This window comes from Vicugna pacos, chromosome 11 (genome assembly GCF_048564905.1).
Source record: "Vicugna pacos chromosome 11, VicPac4, whole genome shotgun sequence".
Classification (NCBI taxonomy): domain Eukaryota; kingdom Metazoa; phylum Chordata; class Mammalia; order Artiodactyla; family Camelidae; genus Vicugna; species Vicugna pacos.
The window spans coordinates 70,808,052-70,820,986 of NC_132997.1; the positions used below are offsets into that span (position 1 = coordinate 70,808,052).

General features: G+C 44.1%; 1 protein-coding gene across 1 annotated transcript; it reads left to right on the forward strand.

Annotated features, from left to right (window-relative positions):
* The first annotated feature begins 6,127 nt into the window (after window positions 1–6,127).
* HHEX (hematopoietically expressed homeobox) lies at window positions 6,128–12,059 on the forward strand. The gene is made up of 4 exons (XM_006211065.3): window positions 6,128–6,567; window positions 8,709–8,887; window positions 9,090–9,140; window positions 10,976–12,059. Exons 1-4 carry the CDS (start codon window positions 6,204–6,206, stop codon window positions 11,192–11,194), a joined length of 813 nt encoding a protein of 270 aa, XP_006211127.2. The 5' UTR covers window positions 6,128–6,203; the 3' UTR covers window positions 11,195–12,059.
* Window positions 12,060–12,935: the final 876 nt, after the last annotated feature.

Here is a 12,935-nt window from a genome sequence, read left to right on the forward strand (position 1 = left end):
AAATTAAAAAAATCAGGACCACTGAAGAGTCAAAACAATCTTGAGAAAGAAAAATGGAGCTAGAGGAATCATGGTCCCTAACTTCAGACCATACTACAAAGCTACAGTAATCAAAACAGTATGGTACTGGCACAAAAACAGACATGTAGATCAATGAAACAGGACAGAAAGTCCAGAAATAAACCCATGTACTTATGGTCAATTAATCTACAACAAAAGAGGCAAGAATATACAGTGGAGAAAAGACAGTCTCTTCAATAAATGGTGCTGGGAAAACTGGACAGCTACCTGTAAAAGACTGAAATTAGAACATTCTCTAACACTGTATACAAAAATAAACTCAAAATGAATTAAAGACCTACATGTAAGACTGGATACTCCTAAAAGAAAACATAGGCAGAACACTCTGACATAAATCACAGCAATATTTTTTTGGATCCGTCTCATAGAATAATGGAAATAAAAGCAAAAATAAACAAATGGGACCTAATTAAACTTAAAAGCTTTTGCACAGCCAAGGAAACCATAAACAAAACAAAAAGATAACCTACGGAATGGGAGAAAATATTTGCAAATGACAAGGCCAAGAAGAGATTAATTTCCAAAATATACAAACAGCTCATACAGCTTAATATAAAAAAAAAACTCAATCAAAAAATGGGCAGAAAAAAAAAATGGGCAGATAGACAGTTCTCCAAAGAACATATCCAGATGGCCAACAGGCACATGAAAAGATGCTCAATATCACTGAGTTGTTAAAGAAATGCAAATCAAAACTACAATGAGATATCACCTCACACCAGTCATAATGGCCATCATTAGAAAGTCTACAAATAATGCATGCTGGAGAGGGCATGGAGAAAAAGGAATTCTGTAACATTGTTGGTAGGAATGTAGTTTGGTGCAGCCACTATGGAGGACAGTATAGAGATTCCTTAAAAAAACTAAAACTAAGACTTACCATATGATCCAGCAATCCCACCCCTGGGCATATATCTGGAGAAAACTATAATTCAAAAAGACACATGCACCCGTGTGTTCATAACAGCACTATTTACAATAGCCAAGACATGAAAACAGCCTAAATGTCCATAGACAGATGATTGGATAAACAAGATGTGAGATATATCCATCTATCTATCTATATCTATATCTATATCTATCTATATTTATGTATCTGGCTCCTTTCACTTAGCAAAATGTTTAAGTTCATCTATGTTGTAGTATGTGTCAGTACCTCATTCCTTTTTATTACCAAATAATATGCTTGGATGTACATATCCATTGCTTGGATGTACATTTTATTTATTCATTTATCAATGGATGGACATTTGGGTTGTTTCCACTTTTTGGTTATCATGAATAATTCCACTATGAACATTCGTACACAAGTTTTTGTATGGATGAATGTTTTCATTTCATATATATATATATATATACCTAGGAGTGGAATTACTGGGTCATATGGTTACTCTGTGTTTAAACTCTTCAGGAACTGCTAGATTGTTTTCCAAAGCAGCTGCTTTATTTTACATTGCTACCAGCAATGTACAAGGGTTCTAAATCTACACATCCTTAGCAACATTTGTTATTTTCTGTTTTTAAAAAAATTATTATAGCTATCCTAGCAGGTACAAAGTGGTATTTAATTGTGGTTTTGATTTGCACTTCCCTGATGACTAATGATTTTGAACTTTTTTCACGTGCTTACTGACCATTTATATATCTTCTTTGGAGAAATGTCTATTCAGATCTATTCTCCAATTAAAAAATAGGGTTCTCTGTCTTTTTGTTATAGAGTACTTTATCACCTTTTTAATTGAGCAAATAAATATCATAAAGTTCCACAGCAAAGCTCCATGGTCAGTAAAACTTACCCACATTACTGTGTTATGTAAAGTACATTACAGTACATAATATGGGAGCATTACTGAAGCAACGTCATGCTGACTATTGCCCATGTATTCCAGAGCTCTGATTAGATTCATGACATGGATAAGACATTTCTATTTGATTGTCTTAGCATTTTTCTAAGATAGCAAAGCACTAACATACTAATTAATTAGATTTTTGTCAAATTTTAAATAAAATATAATACAATGATTTGACATGAGATTTTAATAAATGACTTAGTCATTCTAACAACTGAAGATAAAACTTTAAGGGTAAGTAAAACAAAATTCAATTGTTATATAGTAAAAATCCATCGATGCCCTCAAGCTATATAGGTAATTTGAAGTTTTACCTCTATGTACAATTAATTAGTGAAAATAAGTTGCAAAAATTTTACCTAAATTCCTACTGATAATTAGAGGTAAGAATCACCTTCTCTTCTTACAAAGTTTGGTGTCTTGCACAATAGCAGTGACTAAAATAAATGGTGCGAAGTTTTTAGAGAGAGTCTTGTTTAATTCAGAATATAATTAAAATCTCATGTAGCTTTATTGGTTTTAGTATCCAGCAGAGAAGAAATATTGAAACTCCAAGAGATTTTGAATTAAATAGCTACAACAGTTTTGTTTTATTAGTTCTGACTGTGTGAAAAAAAAATTATAAGGACAACTTTGGAAAAATCTAGTTCTTTTAGAGCCCCAAATGACTTTTAAAACAATAAAACAAACTATAAAACCTACACAAGTGATATTAAAAATTATGTAGTTCAATAAATGTGGACACTCACAAATGTGGTTGTAATTTTTTTTTTAACTATAGCAAAATGAACATGGATCTGACGATTGGATTTAGAAGAGGTGGTGTTATATAGCTTAACAGAATTAAGTGCTTCAATTCGCTGGTGAGGATTATGTAGCTGAGTTGGAATGTTGTACCAATGCCTTTTAAGATCTCCATCCACCTCACAGGGTCTGGGGCTAAATCAAAGAAAAGAATGAGGCTTCCTTTTCCCATATTAGTGATTATTTTCCTAGCATTTTAATATTTAGTTTGGAAAGTTTGTAGATTTAGATCTTTTTGGCTGGTAGCTGAGTCACGCATAGGATAAGCTATAAACCCATACCATTTATGAAGACGTGAGAATGATGGCTGGCTAGTGATTTATTATAAGGGCATTAAACAAATTGGCGTAATCATCTCAATTACTCTCTAGGTGGATGGGGCAGGAAAAAGGAGAAAAGCAATGATGAGGAAGAAAAAACAATTTTGTGAAAAAACAATAACCACAGTTATCTCCTTAGTTTACTGAGATCGCAATCTTTGAAGACCAAACATAACTTCTGAAGTCACCTTTGAGCTTCAGGTAATAACAACTGTCCTTTCTTTGTCTCCAAATCCCGTCTCTGTCCTCGGCACAAAGAAGAGCACATTTCACTTTCACAGTCTCCCAGCACCTGCCGTCAGGCCACCTGAGGAGAATTATGACCAGTGGAGGGGGCACAACATCAGACCAGACTCCAGAGAGACCAATCATTTGCAAATAGCCCTCCACAGATGGTTTCCAGGAGCAATACATTACCTGAACTTGTAGGCAGGCTTAAAAAATAATTCAAATAATTTTTTACTATTTAAAAAAACAGAGACAGTATTTTTATTTTTTAGCATATAAATTCATACTTATTTTTGAGTTTTTATACTAAAACTTTTCAAACCTACAGAGAAGCTGAAACCAGCTTCTGAACATCTGTGTACTCTTCACTTAAATTCACCAGTGAATAATTTTCTAATTTGGTTTATCTTGCTCTTTACATATACATATGTGTATATACATATATGTCTGTATGTATACATAACGATTTGAAAGTAAGCTGCAGATTTCATGACCCTTCACACCCAAATACCCTAGCTTGTACCTCCCAGAATAAGGAGACATCTCAACCACAATACCAATATCACACCTAAAACAATGAACATTCATTTAATGTCATCTAACATACAATTCATATTCAATTCTTCTCTACTATCTCCCCAAATGTCTTTTATAGCTTTAAAAAAAAAAACCCAGAATCCAATCAATTGGGGTGATACTATGAGACCTTATGAAAATCCTCATCCTCAACAATATTTCACTTGATGATTTTAGTTCCAATGATTCTTGAATGAATGATTGCATTTTCTGATTTTATCAATCTTTCTACATTTGTTAGCTAGCATTCTTCCATCTATCATCCCTTTCTCTGAGTTTCTCTGTGGATAATGATACTATCACCTCTTATAATCTATATGTGTTTTGATGCTTAAATACTCCAAATTTGGCCAATGGAAGACCCTTCAAGTTGGTTCCTGTTTTCTGTCTGTGGTTGCTGGCACAAGATGCCTTGAGCTCACCTTGTACTTTTCCTGTCCCAGACCAGAATCAGTCACTCCTTCAAGGACCTACTTATACTATGAATAGGTCACACATCCACACGGTTCAATTCTCCAAATAGTCACAAAGTGTACAGTACATTCTCCCTCCAACTCCACCTGTTATTAGTTCTTTGTGCATCCTTCCAGAGATAGTTTATATAATAGAGCAAAGGCACAGATAACTATTCTTACCCTCTCCCAGGGTTTTAACTCGAATGATAGCATATTACACTTGCTGGGTTTGTGCCTGTAGCTCTTTGTCTCTCAATGGATTCTGAACAATGCCTATGATCTCAACCCCAAAAGATCAGAAATTTTTAGGCTAAGTCCTAAATGTTTTAGATGAGGAAAGTTCGGGGGGGTGACTTGAAAAGTTTACAACACTCACATGTTTTTCCATGGACTTGATATGCTGGTCCCTCTCTAGGCTCAACTGACACCTACTCATTTTTCAAATATCACTTCCTTGGGGAACTTTCCCTTCCTTAACACAGCCTTCTCCCCCGACAAGGTGATGTCTGTTCCCTCGTTAATAAGGTTTCAGGTCATCACGTACTTCTCCTTCCTAGCATATACATAAGTCACCTATTAAAATTTGTTTCCTGCCACAGCGAAGACAAAGAACTACATCTGTCTTACTCACTGCTGGCACACAGTAGTTGCTGAACAAAAAAGTGCAAACTGAAACTTGAACTCAGGCCATTCGGCTTCCAGCCCACTCTTCTTCCTACTGCGGCCCTGCTGCAATTGGAGAAATAATTCCAAGATATACATAAAAACTCACAATAGAAAAAGCCGCGAAGTCTTTTCATTTCCACGATTAATGGGGGACCTTGGCAGAAACCGCTCACCGCGAGGTGTGACGACCGCAGGAGGGCGTCAATCAAGAAAATGCCCCCTTGCCCCGAAGGCGAGTGGAGCTGCACAGAGCCGAGGCCACACGGGGTAGCTTCACGGCTTCAATAGAAAACACGTGTAAAACGGGAAAGCGGGGCTGTGCGCAGCTGCGATCCCCTAGGATCTGAACCTACGGGACATGGAGCAGCCCCCAATGGGTCGGAGATGATTGCACAGCTTCTGCCTGACGCCGTAGGACCCCTGCCTTCCCTCGATTTCTACACGAAGGGACTTCTGCCAGCGTCCCCAAGGAAATGGCTGAGTCCTGGGCCTCACAAATGAAACGGGCCGGAGAGGCCAAGAGTCCGGAGCACCTTAGGTATAATCGTCCTTACCACAATGGGACGCAGGCAAGGGCCGTAGATCTCCCTCCTTGGAGCTGCCCCAAGAACCCAGGGCATTTTCTCCCGGTAGAGCTCCAGAGACGCTCGGTGCCAACAGCCAGTGCCACCGTTACTCCAGGGAGCGCACCAACCAGGGAGGGTGCTCTCAAGCCTGCGAAGGCGCGGCCCTGCCAGTGGCCTCTACTCCCGCCACCCCGGGCCCGGACTCGGGCCCGGACCAAAGCCCCCGAGTTTCGGCGGAGATGCCTCCCCTTTGGGGCTAGGGCCGCTTGAGTCCATCTTCCAAGCCGCTGCTTTCCTTGTGCTTCGCCCGACGGACGCGGCCCCGGGCTTCCTTCGAGGGCGTCCTGGGCCAGGGTACCTGGAGCACCGAGGGTCGGCGGCGGCTGGGCAGAGGGGCGCAAGGTCCTCGGAGGCTGGGAGCGCTCAAGTCCCGGGGGCGGGGAGCTCGGCCGGCGGGGGCGGGCCAAGGGCGGGGGCGGGAGGCGGCTCCCTGGGCTCCGCGCGATTGGCCGCAGGACCAGGCGGCAGGAAGGGGCCAGAGAGCGCGGCCCCACCCCGCGGTCGGCAGAGCCTATCGCCGGGAGCGCGGAGCGCGAATAAATGTAGCGCCGCGGAACGGGCCGGCAGCTCTCCGAGGGGCCGGAGCTCGGCGGAACCATGCAGTACCCTCACCCCGGGCCGCCGGCGGCGGGCGCCGTAGGGGTGCCGCTGTACGCGCCCACGCCGCTGCTGCAGCCCGCGCACCCGACGCCGTTCTACATCGAGGACATCCTGGGCCGTGGGCCCGCCGCGCCCACCCCTACGCCCACGCTGCCGTCCCCCAACTCCTCCTTCACCAGCCTCGTGTCCTCCTACCGGACCCCGGTGTACGAGCCCACGCCGATCCACCCCGCCTTCTCGCACCACTCCGCCGCCGCACTGGCCGCCGCCTACGGACCTGGCGGCTTCGGGGGCCCTCTGTACCCCTTCCCGCGGTCGGTAAACGACTACACGCACGCCCTGCTCCGCCACGACCCCCTGGGTAAGGCGGCCGGGGTAATGGAGGGGCTGGGCCGGGGCAGCGGAGAGGAGGGCGCCACCCGGCAGGTGGCAGCGCCCAGAAGGCGGCGGGGGCGGAGGGAGAGGCAATAGAAAGTTGTGGCAAAAGCGATTGAAAAGCGGCTGTCGGGCGCGCGCGGGGACAGGAGGCGCGGGCCCCGGCGGCGCGCAGCCCAGACTGACCGCACCATGACTCAGATTGGTTTTCCTGCACCTTATAGGCGTCGAGGCGCCCGAGCCGGGGCCAGACCTCGGGCGCTGCTGCCGGGGCTGGGGGCCGAAGGCAGTCCTGGGGGCGCGTGTCGCCCGGGTTCGGGCTGTCTTAGCCGGAGAGACTGGGAGGGAGTGCCAAGGCGTTCCGGGCCATTCCTGCGGGGCAGGGATAGTTGCCGGGCCCGGGTGGTTACGGGGCTGGACCTGGTTCAACAAGCTTGTGTAGTGAAAGAGGCTGACCCTTTCCGTTCATACAGGAAATCTTGAGTTCTCGATAGGAGTAAATCTGGTTTCAGAAGCTGTTAAGTGTTTTCCTGGCTGCATGAAGCAGACCCTTCCCCCGGAGTAGTGCACGCTGCTGATTATTTTATCGACATCCTCAATACAGACAAATTCAGGAAACACTCGACTTCTGATAGCCGGGATCCGTTTTTCTGATATTGTTCATTTCCTCTGTGTGGGATGTGACATTATGGCAGCTAAAATAACCAGTTGCTTCCTTTTTTTTGAGCCTGTTTTGCACCATTCTGAATCCTGACGTAAGCAAAATCTCGAGAAAAAAACAACAACAACAAAACCAATGCCAGCTTTCAAAGCGTTTAGTGCAGGCCCGCAGACCCACGGACTGACGGATGGACTGACCGACGCATCTTTGCAACAGGAAGGGTAGCGCGGACACGCTGGCCGTATAGAGTTTGAGTGCACGGCCTAAGTAACCACCCGTGATCCGCGCTCCGAGTGGCCCTTGGCGCGTCCGGCATCTGAAGCCCCGGATAAATAAAACGGGGCTCCCTGCCTTGAGCTACCAGGGTTTTAAATCTACTGTTATCGGCAGCTTCTGCTGGCACCCTGGAGACAACATTTTAATTAATTGACATTTTAATGTCATCATTATCGTGGTGCGGTCCCTCCCTCAGTTCCCCACTTCCTTTCTCATCGCTAAAGAGATTTTGAAGCTATATTTTGGGGAGATTTGGGGGTTATATTTTAGTTCTTTTTTATTTGTTATTATATTGTGTCTTTGAGTCCATCCTCGAGGGTTTGGAGTCACAGGCCCGGCGTGGCTCTCTTCTCCTACTGTGGCTGGAGGAGGACCCTCCGTTGGGCCGAGCCTGGGGGCGAACGTTTTCACGGAGCGCGCCCTGGGTTTCCTTGGGTTACTACTGGGACTGCGCAGGAGGAAGCAAAGGGTTTTTCGAGATAGACCAACAGGAAACACATTGACGGAAATGTTGCCATAGCCCACGGGGTGGCTTTAACTGGCCGCCCCCGCAGGCTGGGTGTGAAATCAGAGGAGGCCGCTGCGCCCTCCGGCTAGGATTGGAAGCTCCACGCGTGTCCTGACGCCCGCGCCCGGGCCAGAGGGCTTCCCTCCCAGCCGTGGGTTGGGCTCCAGCTGCCGGCCCCTGGTAGCAACGCCTTGACTAGTGTGACAGACCCACTCCTCCCCAACATAATGCACGCTCCAGTGTTTGGAAGGTGCAGTTCACCAAGGGAGAGGACCTAGAGGCGCAAAAAGTTGTATATAAATTCTCAGAGCCACTGGTTTAAGAGGGTCATAGTATTTTAAGCTCAACCTATAGCCGGTGTTTTTTGGGGGGTCAAAATGTTTGTATCTAGCTGTAGGTGTGACTGTTTTATGTGTCTGTGAGTGTACAAGTGCGATCTGTGTACATATGCAGTATAGGTGTGTGACTGGGTGTTCCTCGGTCTCTAGGTATGTGTCTTGGTGGGGTGAGGTGGGTCCATGTGTTGGTGGGTGTATGTGAATGTGTCTAGTTGTCTGGTTGAGTGTCCTTTAGGCTCCCTTCCTCCTCTTTGTCACCCCCCCCCCGCCGGGGAGGGGCCAGGCAGGACTAAGGTGGGCCAGGCCGCTCCAGGACCCTCAGTAACCGTCACTGTTGCCCGCAGGCAAACCCCTACTATGGAGCCCTTTCCTGCAGAGACCACTGCATAAAAGGAAAGGCGGCCAGGTGAGGTTCTCCAATGACCAGACCATAGAGCTGGAGAAGAAGTTTGAGACCCAGAAATACCTCTCCCCGCCCGAGAGAAAGCGTCTAGCCAAGATGCTGCAGCTTAGCGAGAGGCAGGTGAGCTCGCCCGCCAGCCAGGGGAGGCTCCTGGGGCGGGGTTCGCGGGACCCAAGAAAGACGTGGAGCCTCGGTGCGCTCTGGCGCCTGGAGCGCCGGGCTGCTCAGCGGCCCCTGAAGCTTTCCCCAACCCCGCTCCGCTCCCCAAGTCTCTTAGGATTCTGGGCTCCTGGCTAGTTTTTTTTTTTTCTCTTTCCTATAGGTCAAAACGTGGTTTCAGAATCGACGCGCTAAATGGAGAAGACTAAAACAGGTATTGACATGGTTCTGTTTCTATGGAAATAAATATTTTTATCATGTTATCTCAATGCGAGGCCTGTTGTAGGTTGTATGCAAAAGTCATTTGAGAGACTATTTAACCTCTTCACCTTGATTAAAAAGGCAAATAGTCCTGCTGAAATTCAGGATGAGTTGTTCAGGCGGCAGTAATGCTAAAAGCACCTAATGCAGTTCCTATATCAGTTATGCTTGGGTTTTCACACACTGGCTAGTAAAACTTCCAGCTAATTGTTTTATAAACCCCATATGTTGTTTATCTAATTAACGCAGGAAAGATAAAGTAATTGCAGTAAATGACTTAAGCAGTTATCTTTGGGAGAAAATTGTTTCTTTTATTTACACAGCCATAATAAAACCAGGCAGAGCTCAAGGGTAAATATAAGGAAATAAACACCTTTAAGTCTTGTTTACACTGTTTTTTAGAAGAATTAAATATCAAAGAGTTAAAAATTATTTCCCCATTAATTCTAGCTCTCAAAATGAATATAAAAACAGTAAGAGAAAACCCAAGCCTGTTTGGAAAATAGCTTACACTTTATAACAGTCTTTTCTTCCAATGACCTTGTTATGCAACATGTGATAAAAAGTAAAGGCTAATTCAGTTTTTAAAGAAGCTCTGTTGACTTAAAGCTAAAGATTAGTTTTCGATGTCCTAATCTGGATAGCTTCTCCAAAGTTATATGACAACTGCTGAATTTTTCATTTGCCAGTGTATATATAATTTATAATAAAATATTTTTGAAACAATCATATGAGTGGGGAAACTGTAAGCAGTGTGCATTTTAAAATTTAGCAATCATAACTTGTTCATTAAAAACAAGATGGTGTCACAAAGAACACTCTGAAACAGAAAATAAAATTCCCGTAATTTCATTATCCTAATATGATTTAAAAAATTTCAAATTCCTTCTCAATCTCTGACCTTGTATGACCTTAGGATCATAATCTCTGACAACCTTAGTTGTAAGCCTGGTAAATCTATCATTCTATAGCCTTGCTTTAGATATAAAAACCTTAGCTGTGTATCATAATATTTCTATATAGTATTTATGTGCATTTTAGATAAACATAGGATTAAAAATTTACTAACTTACTTAGTTCTTGGTCAAAGGCAGTTTACCAGCAGCTTTTAAAATAGTGGCTCCTATGTAATTTGGAATATTTTCCAGAAATTTCCTCCAGATTTTAAGTAAATTGTACTTGTCTCCCTTTTTCAGTTGGCAACATTCTTCCAGTCCTGCATTTTTTCTTTGCCATGATTATATAACTTGCTACACATATTTATATGTGTATATATTTGTAAATATACCCTAGAAAATGGATTAAAAAGGATTGATCTAATAATTTTGAAACTTTATTCTTAATTCACTATTGAGCATTTATACTTTTTAAATGTCTGGAAGACCCTGTTAATTGGAAAGATTTAAATAGTTGAAGAATAAAGATAGTTTGTATCTGTAGTGATCTAATTTATTTTTCCCCCTAAGCTTTTGAGAATCTTGAGACCATGGGTCTGGGCTGGAATTAAGTGTTCATTCGACATAGTACCTTTACAATTATATTTGTAATTGGTTGTTGTTCTTGTCCGGCAAGAGTATAATCTTTCTCTGATACAACAGGAACTTTACTTCTTCCAAAGTGAGAAAGAAGCACAAGTATATATTTTTCTAAATAAAAATTGTAGCTAAAAACAATCAATAAACTAAAAGTTAAAAAGATTGTAAAAGATGAAAAGACATTTAATTTATGTCTCTTACTTCTCCATATTTCATGATCCCACCAATCTCCATTTTCATCCTCATCTTTCAGGAGAACCCTCAAAACAATAAAAAAGAAGAACTAGAAAGTTTGGACAATTCCTGCGACCAGAGGCAAGACATAGCCAGTGAACAAAATAAAGGTGCTTTGGATAGCTCTCAGTGTTCGCCCTCCCCTGCCTCCCAGGAAGACCTTGAATCAGAGATTTCAGAGGATTCTGATCAGGAAGTGGACATTGAGGGCGATAAAGGCTATTTTAATGCTGGATGATGACCATTGACATTGGCATGTTCAGAAAACTTGACTTGGGAATAACAGTTGCTACAGAAAATCTCCGTAGATGAACTGGAAAACTATATGAGAAAGGGAATCCATTTTCTGGTATTTTGGAAACCTAAAATATTCAGTGCACTGGCTAAATAACAAACTCACATTGAAACCTTAATTTTGACTTAAATAGTTTATATACTGATTTTAGATTGTATGATAAAGGGACTCTTCACTGATTAAATTCACCATCTTTTAAAAAAATGTTTTTCTATTTATAAAAAGTAATTTTGAACTTTTTGGTTAAATTCCTAAGTTATAACTTTAAAGATTTTAATAGGGCCTTCTGGAATGACTTTTCTATAATTTCTACATCCCACTTAATAGAAAAACAAAGAGGCCCCCCAAATCCAGAGGTATGCCTCGAAATCAGGGCCCACAATTTTAAAGGAAATATTCTTTTATATTACATTCTTACACTGCTGCCTTAAATCCAAAACCATCTTAGAGATCTTGTCTCGGGAACATATGTGTTCTTTTTGTCAGGGAGGTATGGTTGATAATCTTAAATGCTTGTTTTGCGCTATGGCTTAGTACCTGTTTGACCAGGGTGTTAAGAGGATAGTACAGTCCAGTTCAAGCAGAGAAACTGACTCATCAGTGACTAAAATTAATCACAGATGAACTAGACGTAGCAGGTTAATTAAATGTAAGTAGATTGTAGATATGTGTTTTATATTAAACAGTGTTTATAATGTATGTATATATAATTGTTCACTGTAAAGAAAAATGGCCCAAATGGTTTGTTTGCTTTTTTAAATTCGTAACTTGTCTATAAAATAAATCCATCGGTGGGACGACTGACCTCAGTGGACCTCTCATTCTTCGATTAAAATAAACCCACACCTTTTCTTAACGCGCCTCGGGTGCCTGGCGCAGTGCTGGGCGCTGGGGCGGTGCGTGCCGTGCGTCTCGCTGGGGCTCTTGCAGCTCATGGTGTCCCGGGAGCGTGGTTCTGGGCTGCGGCCGGGCGGTGAGCACCTGAAAGGTGTATTTGGGCCTTTCCCCAGGAGTTTGCTGGGGGTGTGTGTGTGCGTGTGCGTGCGTGCGTGCGTGTGCGTGTGTCTGGGGTAGCGGGGAAGGCTCCCGTCCGCGAACCCCGAGCCCCAGCCGCGGGAAGAGCAGTTGAGCGGAGTCCCGCTGCGCCGCCGCGGTGGAGCGCCGAGCGCCATCGATTCACCTTGGATTGCCGGGCCGGCCCAGACCGCCGTCCTTGACCCGCGTGAGTCAACACTGCGTCATCCCTTGGCGGCCGAGCCCAGTTGGAGGGGGTGGGGGGTTCGCTTAGTGGGGTGGGAGGGCCTGGTAGGGAGGAGCGGGAAAGCAGTTTGCGCTGAGAGAGCGGTTCTCACTCTTTAGTGAGCCTCAGAATTACCCACAGAGCTTGTCTGAACTCACTGCCCACCCCATCCCCAGAGTTTCTGATTTGATAGATCTGGGGTGGGACAGCGAATTTGCACCTCTAGCAAGTGCTCAGGTAACGTCCTAGCCGCTGGTCTGGGGACCATTGTTCTAATGTGCTCCTTGTGTGAAATAAGCAGGTGGGACCCGCATGGCCCTCTTCACTCCTCCTTCACCTGCTCCCCTCTTCCCAAGACAATTCCTGCCCCAGTGGGAGCAGGAGGCCAGCAGCAGTGAGAAGGAGGAAGAGGGAAGCCGGGACTACCCAGGGCGGTAGGAGGAG